The 19240-nt window shown below is 39.0% G+C and overlaps 2 protein-coding genes across 3 annotated transcripts in view; one reads left to right on the top strand and one right to left on the bottom strand.

Moving 5' to 3' along the window:
* Positions 1–19240, bottom strand: part of LOC126457310 (heterogeneous nuclear ribonucleoprotein R) — a 114725-nt gene that overhangs the window by 78452 nt on the left and 17033 nt on the right. Inside the window, exon 1 of one of the 2 annotated variants that reach the window (XM_050093498.1) lies at positions 3–107. The exons of the other annotated variant lie outside the window; for it this stretch is intronic. The gene's annotated coding sequence lies outside the window, so the exon portion shown is untranslated. Of the gene's footprint in view, positions 1–2; positions 108–19240 lie in introns of those variants that run through there. 2 annotated transcript variants of the gene reach the window in all.
* The window catches only part of LOC126457309 (uncharacterized), a 61344-nt gene continuing 43802 nt past the window's right edge, over positions 1699–19240 (top strand). Inside the window, exons 1-2 of the mRNA XM_050093495.1 lie at positions 1699–2352; positions 16332–16469. Of these exons, the coding sequence (XP_049949452.1) occupies positions 1862–2352; positions 16332–16469 (629 nt within the window). The 5' untranslated portion in view covers positions 1699–1861. The remainder of the gene's footprint in view (positions 2353–16331; positions 16470–19240) is intronic.

Here is a 19240-nt window from a genome sequence, read left to right as displayed (position 1 = left end):
ACCTCCAAAATACAGTAAACGAATTCCTCCGAGAGGGAAATGGCGGCAGACAACGTCAACGTGATCGCGTACAAACGGGGTCTACACGACGACGCGCAAGGATAATCTCAAACCCAGCGCCATTCACACAGGGCTTGCCTTCAAATCATTGTCCTGCTTTTCTCATTGGTCGAAGAAAATAGTGGCGGTAATAAGAAACACCAACATGCTAAACGTTAGCGGTCAGTCAAGACAAAAACTGATGCATTTTATTTGCGCCTCTTTAGGACGCCCTTAGTCGATGGAAAGTAAAAATGTCTATAATCTGAATAAGTTGCGCTAAATATGGTACAAATGTTTTACGTAACAGACTGTTTACACAGGTGCCTCCCTAATGCGTGCGTTTCAGCGTTCCTTGGGACTTGGAAATATTTTACGGAGAGCTGAACTTGTACAGCGTAATTATGAAAACTGCGTTTTCAAAGTAGTGTACGGCTCACAAACATCATTAGTGGCTTACGTTGGTGCATATAATGTAGCTCCTTGTGCTACAGCGCCAGTGGTGGTTATTTTCTTGTTGTCAGACACTCCAAACTGAAGAATGTCGTAAAACGAGCACTGAAACGCTTCTCGACACTGCACTCTTTGTATGTTGCTCCTACTGTCTCCCACTAAAATTGCAATACTAATCCAACAAATGTCAAAACTCTGTTTATTGATAGTTATTTCAAATCTGCCTTTTGCTCTCAGAAACTGATAGTTTCCTCCATCTCACCTAAATATGCATTCCGGCACTGTGACGCCCATACTCGGTGGTAAGGGGGAGGAGGAGATGTCACTCCCCCGCCTCAACGGCTCTCAAGGAAAGGAAAAACGTGTTATTCGGTGTTGTTCTTTAAAAGAAATTATTTAGAAGTCGGTATTACGCACATTTTTAACAGGGTCGGAACTTTTTATTCAAGTCGACATTCATCTCCCAAACTATTAAAAGTACTTCATACCTCAGTCTACCCCCCCCCCCCCAAAACAATCTAATGTATATGCGACCTTTTATCGGTAAATTTTTGGCATATGCCAAGAGGAATCTCAAGGAAACAAACTGAACGTTACACAGCGTAGTAAACGTACGTTAACAAAAACATAGTTGCAGTAGTGATAAATAAAAGTACAGTAAATCACAATTACGTGTTATACGTAAAGTAACTTTCATCGTGCTTCATTTGATATTTTAAGGTTTCGTTTTCCGTCATCAGCTATCAATCTGTTTAAATAAAATGTACGTATGGTCCCTGCATACTTGTAATAGCAAGTTGCATTTTTTTCAGTGTCTGATTCTGAGTGAGATCATTAACTGCAATAATCAAAATCTAGCAACTGCCTATATAATCGTTTTGCGTGTATGTCTTGCTGTACTATAAACAGTTTGTACCGTCAACGTGCTGAGAAAAACTGACTAGAACGCTGCACAGCTAAACACTTGCGCTCCTGAAGACAATGCTATCCCGAAACGCTTCAATATAACACCGTACATGGTTTCTCCACATGTTAATCTAACTTACTTCATTTATGTAGTGACTCGAAGTCTACGGCAGACTTCGGTTGAACAAGTATTGAAATCGGCCTTTGTAATAAATGGGCAAGACCATCATGTGACAAAGGTGTGTCGACTCCAATGAGCTCAATGGTCGACTCCCGATCGTCGTGTAGTCGTAGAGCATATCTCTGAATGTAATGGTGGAGTGAGTCTGTTGTTGTGTATGCAGGGGAGGTCAGCAAATGTTACAAATCATAGTGATGAGTTTGATTTATGATATACCTTGACAAATTTAACACTACCAAACGGTCTTCAAAGTAGCGAAATTGTTTTAATTGGGCGGTGAAAATGCATACATTCCTTGTACTTTGGGTTCTCACTGTTTTGGGCGTGAACGGGCAGTATGAATGGCAAACGCGCGATGCTTTCGACGAGATACGTCAAAAAATGGACAAAGTTACGTCTGATAATTGCCCAATCCAGCGTGTGGAGGACTTACGACTACCAGAAGATTCAGTGTCACATATTCCAGACATAAAGGACATAAATATTAATCCAGTGTTCCCGAATAGAACTGCGTTGTTACATCTTCATAATATGGCAATGAGCAGGTCTTTCTTTTGGAGTTACATATTGCAGTCACGTTTCATTAGACCAGCAATAAATGATACATACGATCCTGGAATGATGTATTATTTCCTTTCAACGGTCGCAGATGTCTCGGCAAACCGATACATCAACGCTAGTGCCATATATTTTGCTCCGAATTCTTCATACACTCCGTCGTATAGAGGATTCTTCAACAAGACCATGCCACTTTTTGCACCCAGAACTTTCAGGTAGGTAATGCGTACACAAGTGTTGATTAGTCAGACTAGCCACAAAACATAAAGAAATACAGAGTGCTGCTTTACGCTTCAAAGAGCATAAATTGTAGTTCAGGTGATCCACAATTTCTTGACAGTTCGATCAAAACTGCCTTAGTCTGAATAGACTCAACACTATATGATTAATACCTGGTAAAAAAATAAAAAGGAGTTAGTACCATATCATCTGTGCACATCAATAAACTGGATCTTAGTGGTCATTTTCCAGAGTGCCTAAAAAGAAATGGTTTTCCCTTCAAACAAAAAGTGACAAGTCCTCTACTGATAGTTGTCACTTTCCTCTGGTTCATATACGTTTCAAAATAATTTATTGTTGCAAACAACAGCAAAAATGTTTGCATTGGCCAAATATTAATATCTTCACAGTGTCGGTATGGTTTCCTGTCCAAATTCAGTCAAAGCTGTTCAAATTGGTACTTCTTTTGTGCAAGCTTGTTTCAGATCAAAACACTGTGCTGAAGATACACTAATTGATTTTCCTGTAGACTTAAAGCAATTAATGAAGAAACTACAGTATTATGGCACCCTGGGCTTGGAATTGTTCCTCATTAAAGAAAACGAATTGTAAAATACAAAAGTGAAAAGTTTCAGTTTGCTCAGTGCTACTCAGGGAGTTCTTGAAGAATCATTGCTAATAACAATGCTGTTTACAACTTATCGAATATTTGGTTTAAAGCTAATATGTATTTATTAATTATGAAGAGATTATTAGGCCTCATATTATTTTCAGTTGATCCGATGTTGCCATTGACTGCACATCTGTTAAACTTGACAATATACATCTGGCTTTGAAATCAGCTTGGAACAGTCAAGACCACAGTTGGGCCTTAGCCTAGAGATGGCAGTAGGCAGCATGTGTGGGAGAGTGTGTGTGTTTTTTATTATTGAGTAAACTGCACATGTTTTTATGAAAAACTTACATAGTTCGTGTTATGATTTCTTTCACTTCATGTGGGATATGGCATTCTTTTCTGAGATAATTCTTATACAAAAAACACATTATCTGTCCAGGGTACCATAATACTGTAGTTTCTTCATTAATACTGAATTAATTGCCTTACAGGAAAATCAAGGCCATAAGGTGCTTGTCTGAAATTTTCATAACCAAAATATCTTGTAGCCCTTATTACAAACTTAAATACACTACCAGTCCCATTTCTTTTCGTATGCAGTTACATCTTGCATATAAAAGAAAACAGTGTGTCAGCATAATACTCTTCAAACATTAAACACACATACATGTGTGGTTATTAATCTACTTAGGTTTTTTCATAAATTATATTCAGAACCACATCAACTATCTGTAAGTGTCTTCATAAATTTAAAAATGTCTGAAATAAAAGGCTTTTTGTGCAGTTTTCTACATCTTTCATTGTCTTTCCCTTCTATTTTTCACCAACCCCTCCAACCTCTGTTATGTACAATGCACTTAGCTTCTTACTCTTATTAACTCGTGCATGATGTTTTAGTAATAATCTTGTGTCTTGCATGTGACCCTCTCTTCCACCTTCAAGTTCTCAGGTTTTCAAATCTAAATCTCGTCCGATGCTGTCCTAACAGTCTCTCCTTCTCATCCCATACGGTAAGTCTCCCTTGACCTGTGGTTCCAGTGACTTTCTCAAAATATACCCCTTTTCCTAGACCTCTCCAGTCCTTTTCCTTCACACTTCATTCTCCTTCAGCCCTTCTACATGAAGAAGGGGCCATTGACTCTGAAAGCTTGCCAATCACAACTGAATTTATATGTGGTAAGACAAGTACTGAAGAAGCATACTCCGGCTATCCACTTGAGGTCACAACACGGAAACCTTGTTAAATACCACAATATGGTAATGCAGGATTCCCGAAAAAAAAAATTTGTGAGATTGCTGAGACTGTGGACATCTCAGCTGAGCAAGTGCATAATATCCTGCACAGAGAATTGGCTATGAAGAAGATGTGTGCAAAGTGGGTGCCATGATTGGTCACTGTTGACCAAACGCGCATCGGACGCAACATTTATGGTGGTGTTTAATAGCAGTCCACAAGATTTTTTGCAGTGATTTGTGACTGCTGATGAACCCATGCTTCACCTTTAAACCCATTTGTCAAAATGGCAGTAGAATAATGGACAAAGGCTGGTGAAAATGTACAAAAGAAGTCGAAGGCCATTTTGTCAGCTGGTAAGGTAATGGCTACTGCTTTTTAGTTTTTCCAAGCGATAATACTCATAGATTACTTGGAAAAAGGCAGAACCATAACTGGACCGTATTATGCTTCAGTATTGGATCATTAGAAACTTGCGTTGGCTGAAAACGTACCAGGTTTGGCACGCAAAAACGTGCTCTGTCATCAGCATAATGCACCATTCCACACATCAGCGATAACAATAGCAAAAGTGCATGAAATGGACTTTGAATTAGTTCCCCATCCAGCCTATTCACCAGACTGAGCCCCAGTGGTTTCTTTCTGTTCCATAATTTTAAACTTTGGCTTACTGGGAAGAAATTTTCACAAATGAAGAAATGATAGTTACAGTCAACAAGTATTTTGGAGAAAAAAATATTTTTTTTGTGGGATGAAAAGGCTAGAATGTATATCCCTCAAAGGAGATAATGTTGAGAAATAAGGTGAATTGTTTATGAAACACAGAATTTCTTGCTTTTTTACAAGATTTATCAGATCACCATTACATTAACTAATTTTACCAAAAATTCCAATGACGTGGTTACAGTCTAACCTAAGAGAACAAAAGACCAGGTAGCTTTATTTATAAACCATATGAAATTAAGGATGAGAAGTCAGATTGGCTACTGACAACTGAATTGTGATTCATTGTACTCGGTTCCTGTCATTAATCGTGTGAGCTGTTACCAACATCAGAATGTGACCCCACAGTCAAGGACACAGTAAGTGCATTCTGCTCATCATTCTAATTAAGTTGCTGATCCTTGAAATTATTGGTATATATTATTATGCTATATTAACCTCCATTTGGTTTAATTTCTTAAGACATGAAACATTCAATGAGTTGATAGTATTCCAATACAAATTCTTTTAGGGTAAACAGTGGATTGCATTTACTGTTGCTTTCTCAAACCACACCCCACAGGAAGAAATTAGTTCCTTGGATACCAACAGTTTTACAGCTTGCAATACATGAATTTCTAGTAGGAAAGCATTTTTCTATTGGGCAATGAAGTGGAACATTATGATGACCAAGGTAGATACCAGTTAAATTTTACATGCCACAACTGTGACACCACCTCCCATGAACCATGGATATTGCTAGGGTATGGTGTCTTCCGTGCCTCCCTATACCACAGATACAACGACGACAACAACTACTACTATGGAGGGGTATCTGTGGAGAGGCCAGACTAAGCTGTAGCTCCTGAATAGGGGTAGCAACCTTTTCAGCAGTTGCAGGAGCAACAATCTGGATAATTGCCTGATCTGGCTGTGTAACATTATCCAGCATGGCCTTGTAGTGCTTGTACCACCAAAAGATAATTTAAAGGTGAAACTACTACCAACATATATTTCCAAGGGCATACAGCTCTGCTGTTTGGCTTAATAATGATGGCACCCTCTGGGGTACAATATTCCCGAGGTACTCTGCTCCCCCATTCAGATCCCATACAAGACTGGTATTCTATGGATCGAAGCATGGAATGTTAGATCCCCTATTCGAGTAGGTGGGTTAGAAAATTTAAATGGGGAAATGTGTGGGTTTAAGTTTGATATAGTGTGAATTAGTGAACTACAGTGGTAGGAAGAAGAGGACTTTCGGGCAGATCAGCAGCTATCAACACAAGTCATATAAGGGGAATGGAAGAATAGGCTTAATAATGAATAGGAAAAAAGGAATTCGGATAAGTTACTATGAACAGAACAGCGAATGTATTATCGTAGCCAAGATAGACAGGAACTTAAATGCCACAGTAGTACAAGATTGAGTGTCAGCTAGCTCTGCAGATGATGAAGAGATTGAAGGAAAGCACGATGAGATAAAAGAAAACAATTGAGATAGTTACCAGCAGATGAAAATTATTATGGTTTACTGGAATTTTATATTGGGAAAAGGTAGAGAAGGAAAAATAGCAGGAAACATGGCCTGAGGGAGGGAAAGAAATGCAGGAGCAAGACACCTGGTAGACTTTCGCACAGAGCATTATTTAATCACTGCTAACACTAAGATTAAGAATGATGAAAGAAAGTGTACACATGGAATAGGCCTGAGGACACTGAAAGATTCTTTATTGATTGATACCTGTAAGACGGAGGTTTCGAAATCAGATTTTAAACTTTAAGAAATTTATATGGCCAGATGTGGAGACTGACAAATTTTGTGGACTAAAACTGAAGAAATTGCAGAAAGATAGGAAATTAAGGAGGTGGGACATGAGATTGAGGGTTTCAGAGGGAACATCAGACAACATTAAACTGAAATGGGACGGGTCTATAATAGAAGACGAATGGGTAAATTTTGGAGACTGAAATACAGAATGCAGCAGAGGATTACATAGGTGCAAAGACAAGGCCTAGTAGAAATCCCTGAATACGGAAAGGAGAAAACATAAAAATGCAACAAGTGAAGCAGGTGAAAGGGAATACAGACATCCAAAAAATGACACTGACAGTATTTTCTGTATGTGGTACCCCCTGTAAACTTGTCAGTACTGCAATACAACCATACTGCCGCTGACTCAGCCACCACAGCTGGCTCCATCACTGCCCATTGACATTCACACCGTAGGCCTCTCCGACAGCTTCTCTTCTTCAGTTGCTCCTGCAGTTTCGCTTCTTCAGTTGCTGTCTTTCTGCCTTCTGCTTTGCTCTTTTCCAGCACCACATCTCAGAGTCCACTTCTTCATCTATTTACTCAAAGGGTTAGAACTCTGATCATCATATCCGCTCATTTGAAGGCCCACCAGTCTGCCTCCTGTGCTTTGCATCCATTTCTCAGGGTTCATTCGTTTCCTAATCAGTCACTGCTGACGTTCAGAAACCCTGTGTGGCACCTGCCATTGGTCAGTCCCTGTTCCCATCAGCCTCCAATGCCCAACATTCTGTAGGTACTGTACTCCACGAGGTCATGTCACTTTGTCAGTGGGCCTGCACTTGTCTACATCCCACAGCCTCGTGCCTGCTTCTGGCCTTGAACCTACAGGTAGTGCAGCATGGCCATACACTAATGTCTCAAGTACTTGCAGTGTTTTCAGGGAGAATGCCCTGCACGACAGACAGCTATCTGTTGGTCCCTGCCCAGTGACACCTCTTCATGACACCCTCTCATGTAACTCCTGCAGCCATCCCCGCATTGCCCAGCACACCCTGTCCATATTGTTGCATCTGAGGTGGCTGCAGTTGATTCAGCTGTCTCTCCCAGCGGCCACTAGTGCCGCCGTTGGTGGTCACTGGCTTCTCCACACTAGAGCCACATTGCCTCACCTTCGAGACACGCCTCCTCCCCTCTGATCTTTAGGGTCTCAAGATGGCTCCAAGTATTGTATCTGTATACCTGTATGTTGTATATCCCAGAAACTAAGCTGTACCGAAATACTATCAGATTGCTGGCAGTGGTAACAAACACCAAATCAGCGGAAGATTACTTTCACTGCAGATAAACAAAAATTTTTACCAGCAGTCTTACAGGAAGCTCCGCCCAACAACCAGGTGCTAGGCAGCACCACAATTATAGAATTATTTTCCTACACCAGTCACGTGGCATGTAGAAAAGACCATGTAAGCTTTCACTGGGTGTATATACAACTAGTTGCCCAACACACAGCCAGCCTGTTCCAACAGAGCTCCAGTCCTAGACATTAGCTGTCTCTCTGAGCAGTTAGTCTGCAACTGCATACAACCACAGCATTGCCGACCATAGCGTTGTGGGACTCTACCTGCAGCACACTTCCCAAAGCACCTCACTGTCACCTTGTGCAGTTGCCACTTGCCACCATAGCCTCATTCAATTTAGCTTCACTGTATGCTCCATGAGCCACTACGCTGCCACTGTGTGCAGGTGTTGTCGGCCATAGCCTTTTTGGATGCCACCTGCCATACACTCTTCGAGCCACCTAGCTGTCACCAAGTGCAGCTACTGCTCATCACTGACCGCTGCCTTGTTGAGACTCGTCCTTTATAAACACTGTGAGAAACTTCCTTTTAATGTGATTAAACTTAGCTGTGAGAACTTCTTATGGGTGAGATGCAGTGTTACCCTTACAGCAGTTATTCTCATTTTCTTGTTCTCAAGCAGTGACTTATTTTGTTGTGAAGTAAAGTGTGTTGTATCATTGCACCACAAGTACAAAAGACAGGAAGTGTAAATGGCTAAACAGGAATAGCTAAAGTACAGATGCAAGACTGTAGAAGCATGCATAACTAAGGGAAAGATAATGTCACAAAGAACAAAATTAAATACACCTCTGGAAAAAAGAGAAGCAACTATATGAATATAGAGATCTCAGCTGTCAAGCCAGTACTAAGCAAAGAAGAGAAAGTTGAAAGGTGGGGGGAATATGGGATAGACAAAAAGGAATCAGTCAAACTTTAGGTATATGATAAATCAATCAAATCTAAAGGCCATACATTCAATTAAATACATAGAAATTACAATTACAAACAACTTAAGTTGGAAAGAACAAGCAGAAAATGTTGTGAGGAAGGTGAACCAGACTTTTGTTTTATTGGCAGAATACTTCAAAGATGCAACAGATCTGCTAAAGAGAGTGCCTACACTACACTTGTCGATCCTCTTTTGGAGTACTGCTATGTGGTGTGGGATCCTTACCAGATAAGAATTAATAGAATACATTGAAAAAGTTCAAGGAAGAGCAGCGCATTTTGTATTATCGACAAATAGGGGAGAGAGTGTCATGGATGTGATTCAAGATTTGGGATAAATATCATTAAAACAAATGATTTTGTGTTACGGGCAATCTTCTCACGAAATTTCAATCACCAAGTTTCTCCTCCGAAGTGTAAATACTTTGTCGGCGCTGACCTACTTAAGGAGATACAATCATCATCATAAAATAAAGTAAATTAGAGCTTGCACGGAAAAAAAAGGTGTTCATTTTTTCCGCACTCTGTTCGAGATTGGAATAATAGAGAATTAGTCTGAAGCTGATTCAATAAACCCTCTGCCAGGCACTTAAGTGTGATTTGTAGAGCAGCCATGTAGATGTCGATACAGATAGAAACACAGCAACCATAACCCATACCTTGCTTTATATCGTGCAGGTAAACCAATGGCACTCGAAACAGCTTCCATTCATCTTCGAATGGTTAAATACAGGTCCGGTATGGTTTTCAAGGCAATATCACATCATTCATCCTGCAAAATAGTAATAAGTTCAGGTAATGCTGGGGAAGGTAGATAGCGATCATGCACCCTTCTCTCCAAAGTAGATCACAAAGTCTCAATAATATTAAGATCTGGTGACTGGTGGTTAGGATAGATGTCAGATTTCATCCCCATGCTTACAAAATCAGTCCTGGATGATGCAAACTGAGTGAACACTGGCCCTGTCATCATGCAGCACAGCATCACCACTGAGAACAAACATTGTTCCATGTGATGGACAAATGATCTCACAATTCATGGCAGTATTGCGATCTTCCAGAGTAACCATGTGACCCATGGAATACCAATGTTGCTGCCCAAGTAATCACCGAACCCAGCTATGTTTCACTCTGAATGTAAACTCGGCTGGAAGTTTGAAACAGTGTAGAACAAGACTCATTCGACCAAATTACTTTCTTCCAGTGCTCCTCAGTCCAGTTTTTGTGGCTTTGGTGCCATGTTTTGCTGTTAGGGGAATTTGCATCACTGGTGGGTGGTTCTGGTGTTCCTGCTAGCCCTGCAATTCCCTACTCGTGAAGCTCTCTTCATATTATTTGGTGCCGACAGGGTTCACGAGTATAACATCCAGTTCTGCAGTAACTATTGTAGCTTTTGTGCTCTTAATGTTCCATAACAAAGCTCTTCAATGACTGTCACAGTTGCTGAACACAAACTTTTGTCCACATTATGACTTAGGAGATGATGTCTTTCTGGTTTCCGTGTATGCGGTATATATCTTCAATGTGGTACCTCTTGAAACACCTAACACTTGTCCTACCTTGGTTATGGAAGCACACACTATATAAGCATCAACCATTTGCTCATGTTCAAATTTACTTAGCTCCAACATAATGCCCTCACAACTAAATACAAAACTTTTCTGACTACCACTGACACTTGCAACATACTGATGGCATTGTGTCAGAGTTACTGAAAAACCTTGGTTGAGCTAGACATGACAAAATTATTCCATCTTCTGTGCAAGATGTATCAGACAGGCAAAATACCCTCAGACTTCGGGAAGAATGTAATAATTCCAATTTCAAAGAAGGCAAGTGCTGACAAATGTTAATACTACCAAACCATCAGTTTATTAATTCATGTTTGCAAAATATTGACACAAATTATTTACAGAAGAATGGAAAAAACTGGGTGGAGGGTAACCTTGGGGGTACACAGAAATGTAAGAATGACACAAATTATTTACAGAATGAAAAAAACTGAGTATAGGGTAACCTTGAGGTTGCAGAGAAATGTAAGAATACACAAGACCCTACAACTTAGAAAACTGGTTGAAGACGGGCAAACCAATGGTTACAGGCTTTATAAAGTTAGAGAAATTCTTGACACAGTGGACTGGATGTCACTTTTTGAAATTTTGAAGGTTGCAGAAATAAAATACAGCAATCAAAAGGTTTTAGAAACTTATACAGTGACCAGACTGCAGTGATAAATAGTCAGAGGTGTGAAAGAAAAGCCATAGTTGAAAAATGAATGAGACGGTATTGTAGCCCAAATCCAGTGTTCAGTATGTATATTGAGCAAGCTGTGGAGGAAACCAAGGACAATTCTGGAAGGGGAATTAAAGTTCAGGGGAAAGCAATAAAAAAACTTTACAGTTTGTCTGTGATGTAATTCCCTCTGAAATGGCTAAGAACTTGGAAGAGCAGTGGAACAAACTGAGTAGTGTCCTGAAAAGAGATTATAAGGAGAACATTAATAAAAGTAAAACATTGTAATATAGTTGAATTAAATCAGCTGTCCTCAGGAAATTAGATTAGGAAATGAGACACTAAGAGTAGTAGATAATTTTTGTGTTTGGGCAGCAAAATAACAGTATGCTTCAAGTAGGGAAGATACAAAATGCAGATTGGCCCAAAAAAAAGGAACTTGTTAATTTCTAATTCAAATATTAGTGACAGGCAAAAACATCCAGAAAAGACTTCCTATCATGTAGCCTTGTATAGAACTGAAATGGATGATAAGCAGTTCAGACAAGAAGAAATAGAAACTTTTGAAATGTGGTGCTGTAGAAGAAGGCTGAAGACATGTGGATCCATCAAATAACAAATTAGGAGATACTGAATCGAATTGGGGAAAAAAGAAATTTATGTCACAAGTTGATTAAAATAAGAAATTTCTTAATAGAACACATCCTGAGGCATCAAGGAATTGTCAGTTTGGTAATAGAAACTGGGAAGAAGTTTAAAATTTTAGAGGGAACCCAAGGCTTAAATATAGTAAGCAGTTTGAAATTGGTGTAGATGGTGGTAGTTATTCAAGATGATGAGAACTAGATAAACTAGCAAGGAGAGCTGCAGCAAACCAGTTTCTGGACTGAAGACCACATCAACAATTACTGTGTAAAACATTAAGGTCTGATGAATATATCAGCTTAAGCAACAATTGTAATTGCCTTCACTCAGTGATAGTGAAGCATATATGCATGTGATCTCAGACCCATTTCCTGTTGAACTATGAATGTGTACCTAAAACATACTTCCATCACCTTCAATTTGATGCACATGCAGAAATTGCCTTGGCCATTATAGCACATTTGTCAATACCTACTGTGAGACTAGTAGTGCTAGTGATAAGTATATCATATTGTTACTAGACCCATTAAAAGAACTCAGGAGAGTAAAGAGATAGTGGTTTTAGTCATCTGTTTAGCATTCTTACGAAATGAAAAAGAAAACCTGATTGCATATTATATGTGTAAGGAGAAGTCAGTAAAATTAATCTGAAAAGGAAAGCTGTCAGTTTAGATCGTCTGATTTAATATGCACCAGAGGCACTCTTATAAAGTATTTCCTGATGTAATTGTGATAAAAAGCTCTGCTTTTGAGAGTTGTATCCGTGTTGGTTTCTTTGTGGGATCGGCAAAATTTAATTTATAGGAGTGGGTGGTCCTTTTGATAATTGGAGGAAGATTTTGCTGCAGAAAATTTAAGTCAACTAAATGTACAGACTCAAATACAAAGGGAACAGAACACTTTTTTTTCTGTATTGGTTTTTGGAATGTAAGGTGTGGTGACAGACTGATCTGTAGTGTGGTCGAGGCATGGATTAAGTTGGATAGTGTCAGTTTGGGTATGAGTCAGTGAAAGCAATTAATGTGAATATAAAATCTTAGGTGTGGTAACATGCTGATCTGTAAGATAGCCCAAGGTCTAGTTTAGATTGAGACGTTGAAGGTTGGTGTAGCAGTGTCAAACACTTCAAATAATTTGAAAATTTTTCCTTAATATTTAGGCAGTTGTGGACACTCTTAGCTCAGAAGGGCTACCTCTAATACAGATCTCTCAATATTTGCTAGAAGTGGCACACTCCTCTCCACAAGACACCTTAATTTTGTTTTTGTATGTTTTCAGATATGCACAAAATTATCCAAAATTTATTCATACAAAATTTCATAAATGAAATGCTCAATTGTTTCATATGAGCTCTTGCTCAAAACTATAGTAAAACTGTGCATTTTAAGTTGCACTGAAAAAAATTCAGTTTCTAACATTGGTGCCAAACAATCCACCAGAAAGACAAGTGTAGCATTAGGCATTTCTAAAATAATGGCAAGAAAAGCCAGAAAATTGAAAACTGGTGATAGTATTTTGGTTATGACAGGGGCAAATGCATCAGATGCTGTAAATTGTCATTGTGGTGGTATTTTTGTAAAGAATGAGGAATTTGGCAGACTTTGTCCAGGGATAAAAGACTACGTGATTGTTCTAATTGATGGGGGTAAAAGTTTAAAAGCAACAGTTGCTAAGCATTTTGAAAAAAAAAAAGGTATTTGTTATTTATTGGAATAAGTTTGGGCCTGAAATTATTTCCAAATTCTGTGCATTCAGACCTAAGTGGTGTATAGCTGTGGGTCATTGGGAATGCACTCTGAGTTTGTACCATTCATCAGAATTTAAAACTAATGCATTTCACAAAATAATTAAACAAGTTTTAATTGACACAACAATATGCAGTGCATAGTCACCAGGTTGCAAACTTCATCAGTGTGACCTTTGTCAAGATAAAATGACATTGGACTCATATCTTCTTTAACATGATAAAATTAAACACATGCAGCTATTCTTTATACGACTACCACTTTCAGTGACTTAGTACACCATCTTCAGGCCTTAGCTGACACTAGGGTGTGAACTCTGATTGTATATGCAATCCCATCAGTGACCAACGTCTATCATTTGGCTTCGATGGAGTGATGTAACAATGCCATCAACTAGTTGATGGTTGCAGACACAACTTTGCTGTTACAGTATTCTACTGAAGCCAGTTCATAGATATTGACCACTGATGGAATTGTGTATGGGATCAGAGTTCACCCCATTAAGCATCAGCTATGGTCTAAATATGGTGTATTGAGTCATTGAAACTGGTTTCCATAAAATTAAATAACTTCTAAATGATGGCTGTAGGTGTTTCATTTCATAATGTAAGTGAACAGCCTAAGACCCACGGGCCATCAACACAAGAATGGATGTACAGCAATCATATTTTCCTGGTTTCTACAAAGATGTTGACCCAGAAGACGATGATGATGAGTGGTTCCTTCCCCATCTACAGTCTGTGGCTTCAAACAGATCATGCATCATAAGATCTTCCAGGTATCATTATAGTGAAATAATCCAAAAGAATTTTATTGAGATGGTTTATCACTTGATAACGAGCTCCTTGTTGGAGCTTTCATGCTGAAGGTTTCATATATAACTTTACGAGCCACCACTTCCAGACATTATATCTTAAAACTGTGAAAGAGAACTTGAAGTGCAGTAAACTGATAGCTCTGCTATTCAGTTGCTCAGAATTCTGTGAAATGTTTTCGTTGAGAAAACTGTCAAACTATTATGCGTTGAGAAAACTGTCAAACTATTATGCATCCCATCATGATTGTTTTGTTCTAAGTGAAACAGTCTAATGTAATACTATACCAGTTCATGTAATACTGTACCAGTTCATGTTTTTAAGACAGGAATGGTCACCTTCATGAAACAGTTACTAAACTGCAGAAAATTATGTACATCAGCAATGGATGTGCTCAAAGTACAGCAAAAATTGCCACCCTCATGGAGATTTCATTTGCTACCAGGTTCTTTAAAGCTGTGTGTGATGGGGTTGGAGGACCTTTCAAATGACTAATTACAAGTGTTAACTTACAGTGCCCAAAAGAATATCAGATCTAACGCCATTTGATTTTCGCAAAGTTGTCACAAAAACATAACAAAAATGAAATTACTTTTTGTTGACAAGGATTAGTTAGAATTGTCTAGGACAGGCCAAGAATATACTACTTCTGCATTCACTGTTGTCAAAACAAGAGAAAACCACCAGTTTGACACAACTTACTTGCAAAAAGTTCAAGTGAAACAAGTTTTTGGAATCAACCAGAATTCTGAGTTTCAATTTTGCAGCCATGCCTTTATGTTTTCCTCATTTATGGCTACAGGATATGAGTTGGCAGAATTTGTGAGAGTACATCCAAGGAACACAATGCTCTGATTATTTACATGCACCTTTGTGACCCTTAAGATTGTTTTACTGACTACCCAGGAGGGATACTAACTGGATCCTTGATCGGCATATTCTTGAGAAGCTGCCAGTTCCTGAGAAATTATGTTTAGGCAGACATTAGTATTTCCCAGGCAGGAACATTCAGAAAACTGGTGCAAAATTTAAACATTGCACCATTGACAAATAGATGATTTTGTTTTATAGAATTCCAACTTAGGATCCATTAGGCAGCTGACTTGAGGTTTGGGAATATTAGCTCAGCAGCCCACTCTGAGGCATGGGAACCTCAGAAAAATAACCACTCATGGTTTGACTTCACTGGCTGTCAAGCATAGCACATTGGTGATAGGGATACTATTTCTTTCAGAGGGGTAGTGTCAAAAACCACTGTGGATCAACACCAGTTAGTGTTCAATAAGAACTCCAGAATAAGTAGCAAATTCTCACTTTAAATAAACTTGGTTCAAGTTATTCATTAACCAAAAGTGAATTGTTAATCTCCAAGACAAGGATTGTAAAAGTGTACTTTGCCATTGTGTTTACTTAGCAGAATAAGATTTCTCTTCCCTTCAAATTACGTTGTACAGCACAGACCATATTATAAAATTGAGGTATCTTTTAGATGAAAGAAGACATTTAGTTTCCTATGCAAGTTGAAAGAACTGCATCAGAGGTGATTTTTCTGAGCTGTAAGGTGTGAAAATTGCCTATGTTCTGGAGCAAAATATGCCTTCAGTTATCTCAAGAACCATCCACCCTGAATGCTTCGCAACTCCCATAAAGCAATGAAAAGAGAACAAATTCCTTAATGTATCCAGAAAGTTATTAGTTGATTGAAAGGTCACTGAAATTATTTCTTGAGACTTTTCCCCCGTTCGGTTAATATATTCACTGTAAGGGCCATCCCACATTTACAAAACAATTCCTTTAGCATGTTTACTAACAGAAATGCTCTTGATTTTCATCCATGCAATTATTTTTTATGGGACAAAGGCATGTCTTCTTTTCCATGTAGGTACATAGTGTAGGTAATGGCTACATGGTAATGAATGTGATTTGCTTTGCCTTTTTGAAGGGGTGACGACTTCAATGATCCGATACATTTGGAGCGGACATCTACACTCCGAACATTCATTGTGCAGGACTTAGGTGCTATCCCCAATGATAGTCTAAGTTTGGACTACACTTCTGAGTACTACAAGATCAATGAATGGTAAGCAAAACTTAATTTATTTTCTTTATTTCCACTTGTTCTTAAGAACAGTAATGAAGAATCACACTCCAATCATTTGAACATACAGTGCATTGTATAATTTAGAGATGTTTATGCAAAATTGAAATAAAATTCAGGATACTATGAAACCGAAAAGTAATAGTAAAAGTGAAAAATTAGTAATTCAACAGTATTGCCATTATAGTCAAAGACTAACAGTACAATGAGTAAAGATAATTACCAGTCATATAGTGGAGCTGTTGAGTGGTGGATACGCGCATATACAAGAAGAAGAACATGGTAACTCAGATTACAATATGTAGTTTTTCTTCACAGTACATAGTTATAAATACAACTACAGTGTCCCCCACTGTAGCAGGACAGTCTTAACTGTGTATGTCTGTGCATGTAGAAGAAGATTATAAACTGAGATACCATGACCCAGTGTCTGTTTTGAGGTACCATGACCCAGTGTCTGTTTTGAGGTACCATGACCCAGTGTCTGTTTATGTGCACACCTGCCATTCAATACTTCCACAATACAGTGAGATATCACCTTTACTCATTTCATATTTTTGTATTCCACCCAGGATTTTCCACTATTGTATTAATGCTGCCACTACAATTATATTGTTTTATGGCAAGAAGCCCCCCCCCCCCCCTCTTATTAATGATGCTAAAACTTTGCCAGAATAGTTACTTTTTCATCTAATGGTAACACCGCTTTAGTTTTGTAGCTGCTGCTGGATTCTACAGATTTTGTGTAATTGTAACTGTTAACCAGAATTTGTTTTGGTAGATGTCGATTATCAGTTGCAGTAGTATGTAAGTTAAACATTCTGCATCTAATTTTTATCACTAAGTTAAACTTAATATGGTGGGGCATGTTATGTATGTGACATAAAACTTATTGTGAAACAAAAATGACATACGAACAAGAGCAGAATTGGTAAGCATTTAGCAAAGCAACACAATCCATCAGCTTTGACCAGTGATTATATTAACTGGTATATTGATTGGATGCCACTCAAGCACAAGTATTTTTAACTATCAAAGTACCAGGACCCCAAGTTATCACCTTCCAAAGCCAACCTAGATCTCAGGCGACACTACAGATTAGTCGGAAACCAAAGTCTCTATTTTGTGGTCAAAGAAGAACTGCTGACTCATTAACTTCGGTATACCTCAGATTTTCATTCCTTCCATTCAGTGTGATATATTGGTAACGGAAAAAGGACTAACATCTTGTTCTTCACAAACAACAGCAGCACAGTAGAGGAGTTTGGAGAGGCCAGCTTATTTGAAATGGCATGAAAGAAAAATCTCGTAAAATTGTGTATGATGTTGAATGTGAGGATAACAAGAGAGTACACTTCTATAAATAAAGATGCAGTGCATGTGAAATAACAAAACAAAGTACGCTACTGGCCATTAAAATTGCTACACCAAGAAGAAATGCAGATGATAAATGGGTATTCATTGGACAAATATATTATTCTAGACTGACATGTGATTACATTTTCACGCAATTTGGGTGCATGGATCCTGAGAAATCAGTACCCAGAACAACCACCTGTGGCCATAATAACGGCCTTGATACGCCTGGGGCATTGAGTCAAACAGAGCTTGGATGGCATGTACAGGTACAGCTGCCCATGCAGCTTCAACACGATACCACAGTTCATCAAGAGTAGTGACTGGCGTATTGTGACGAGCCAATTGCTCGGCCACCATTAACAAGATGTTTTCAATTGGTGAGAGATCTGGATAATGTGCTAGCCAGGGCAGCAGTCGAACATTTCTGTATCCAGAAAGGCCTGTACGGACCTGCAACATGCGGTTGTGCATTATCCTGCTGAAGTGTAGGTTTTCACAGGGATCGAATGAAGGGTAGAGCCACGGGTCGTAAAACATCAGAAATGTAACGTCCAAGATGCTGCAAATGTCATCGAACTGTTCATGCAGATGGTTGTTGTCATGCAAACGTTTCCATCTGTTGACTCAGGGATCGAGACGTGGCTGCACGATCCGTTACAGCCATGTGGATAAGATGCCTGTCATCTCGACTGTTAGTGGTATGAGGCCGTTGGGATCCAGCACGGCGTTCCGTATTACCCTCCTGAACCCACCGATTCCATATTCTTCTAACAGTCATTGGATCTTGACCATCGCGAGCATCAATGTCACGATATGATAAACCGCAATCGCGATAGGCTACAATCCGACCTTTATCAAAGTCGGAAACGTGATGGTACGCATTTCTCCTTACACGAGGCATCACAACGTTTCACCAGGCAAAGCCGGTCAACTGCTGTTTGTGTATGAGAAATCGGTTGGAAACTTTCCTCATGTCAGCATGTTGTAGGTGTCGCCACCAGCGGCGCCAACCTTGTGGGAATGCTCTGAAAAGCTAATCATTTGCATATCACAGCGTCTTCTTCCTGGCAGTTAAATTTCGCTTCTGTAGCATGTCATCTTCGTGGTGTAGCAATGTTAATGGCCAGTAGTGTAGTATTCCATTTGAGACTGTGTGAACAATCACCTGAGATCGTTCTGAAGAGGTACTGTTACAAACATTAACACAGAAAGTGAAACTAACCAATTCTGAGAAATGACAAAGTGTCTAGAAATCACAGTGTAGATCGTTGAAAACTGTTTCCATCAGTTGTGAATTGTATACAGCTCCTAAATCACTCTATGCAAGACGTTTTTCCACACTGTTGTATAACATTAATGCAGAAGGACATGTTGGACATTCTTTTCACCAACTG

Source organism: Schistocerca serialis, chromosome 2, assembly GCF_023864345.2.
Source record: "Schistocerca serialis cubense isolate TAMUIC-IGC-003099 chromosome 2, iqSchSeri2.2, whole genome shotgun sequence".
Lineage (NCBI taxonomy): Eukaryota > Metazoa > Arthropoda > Insecta > Orthoptera > Acrididae > Schistocerca > Schistocerca serialis.
The sequence above is the reverse complement of the archived record's forward strand: the minus strand, read 5'-3'. Positions and strand labels throughout refer to the sequence as shown.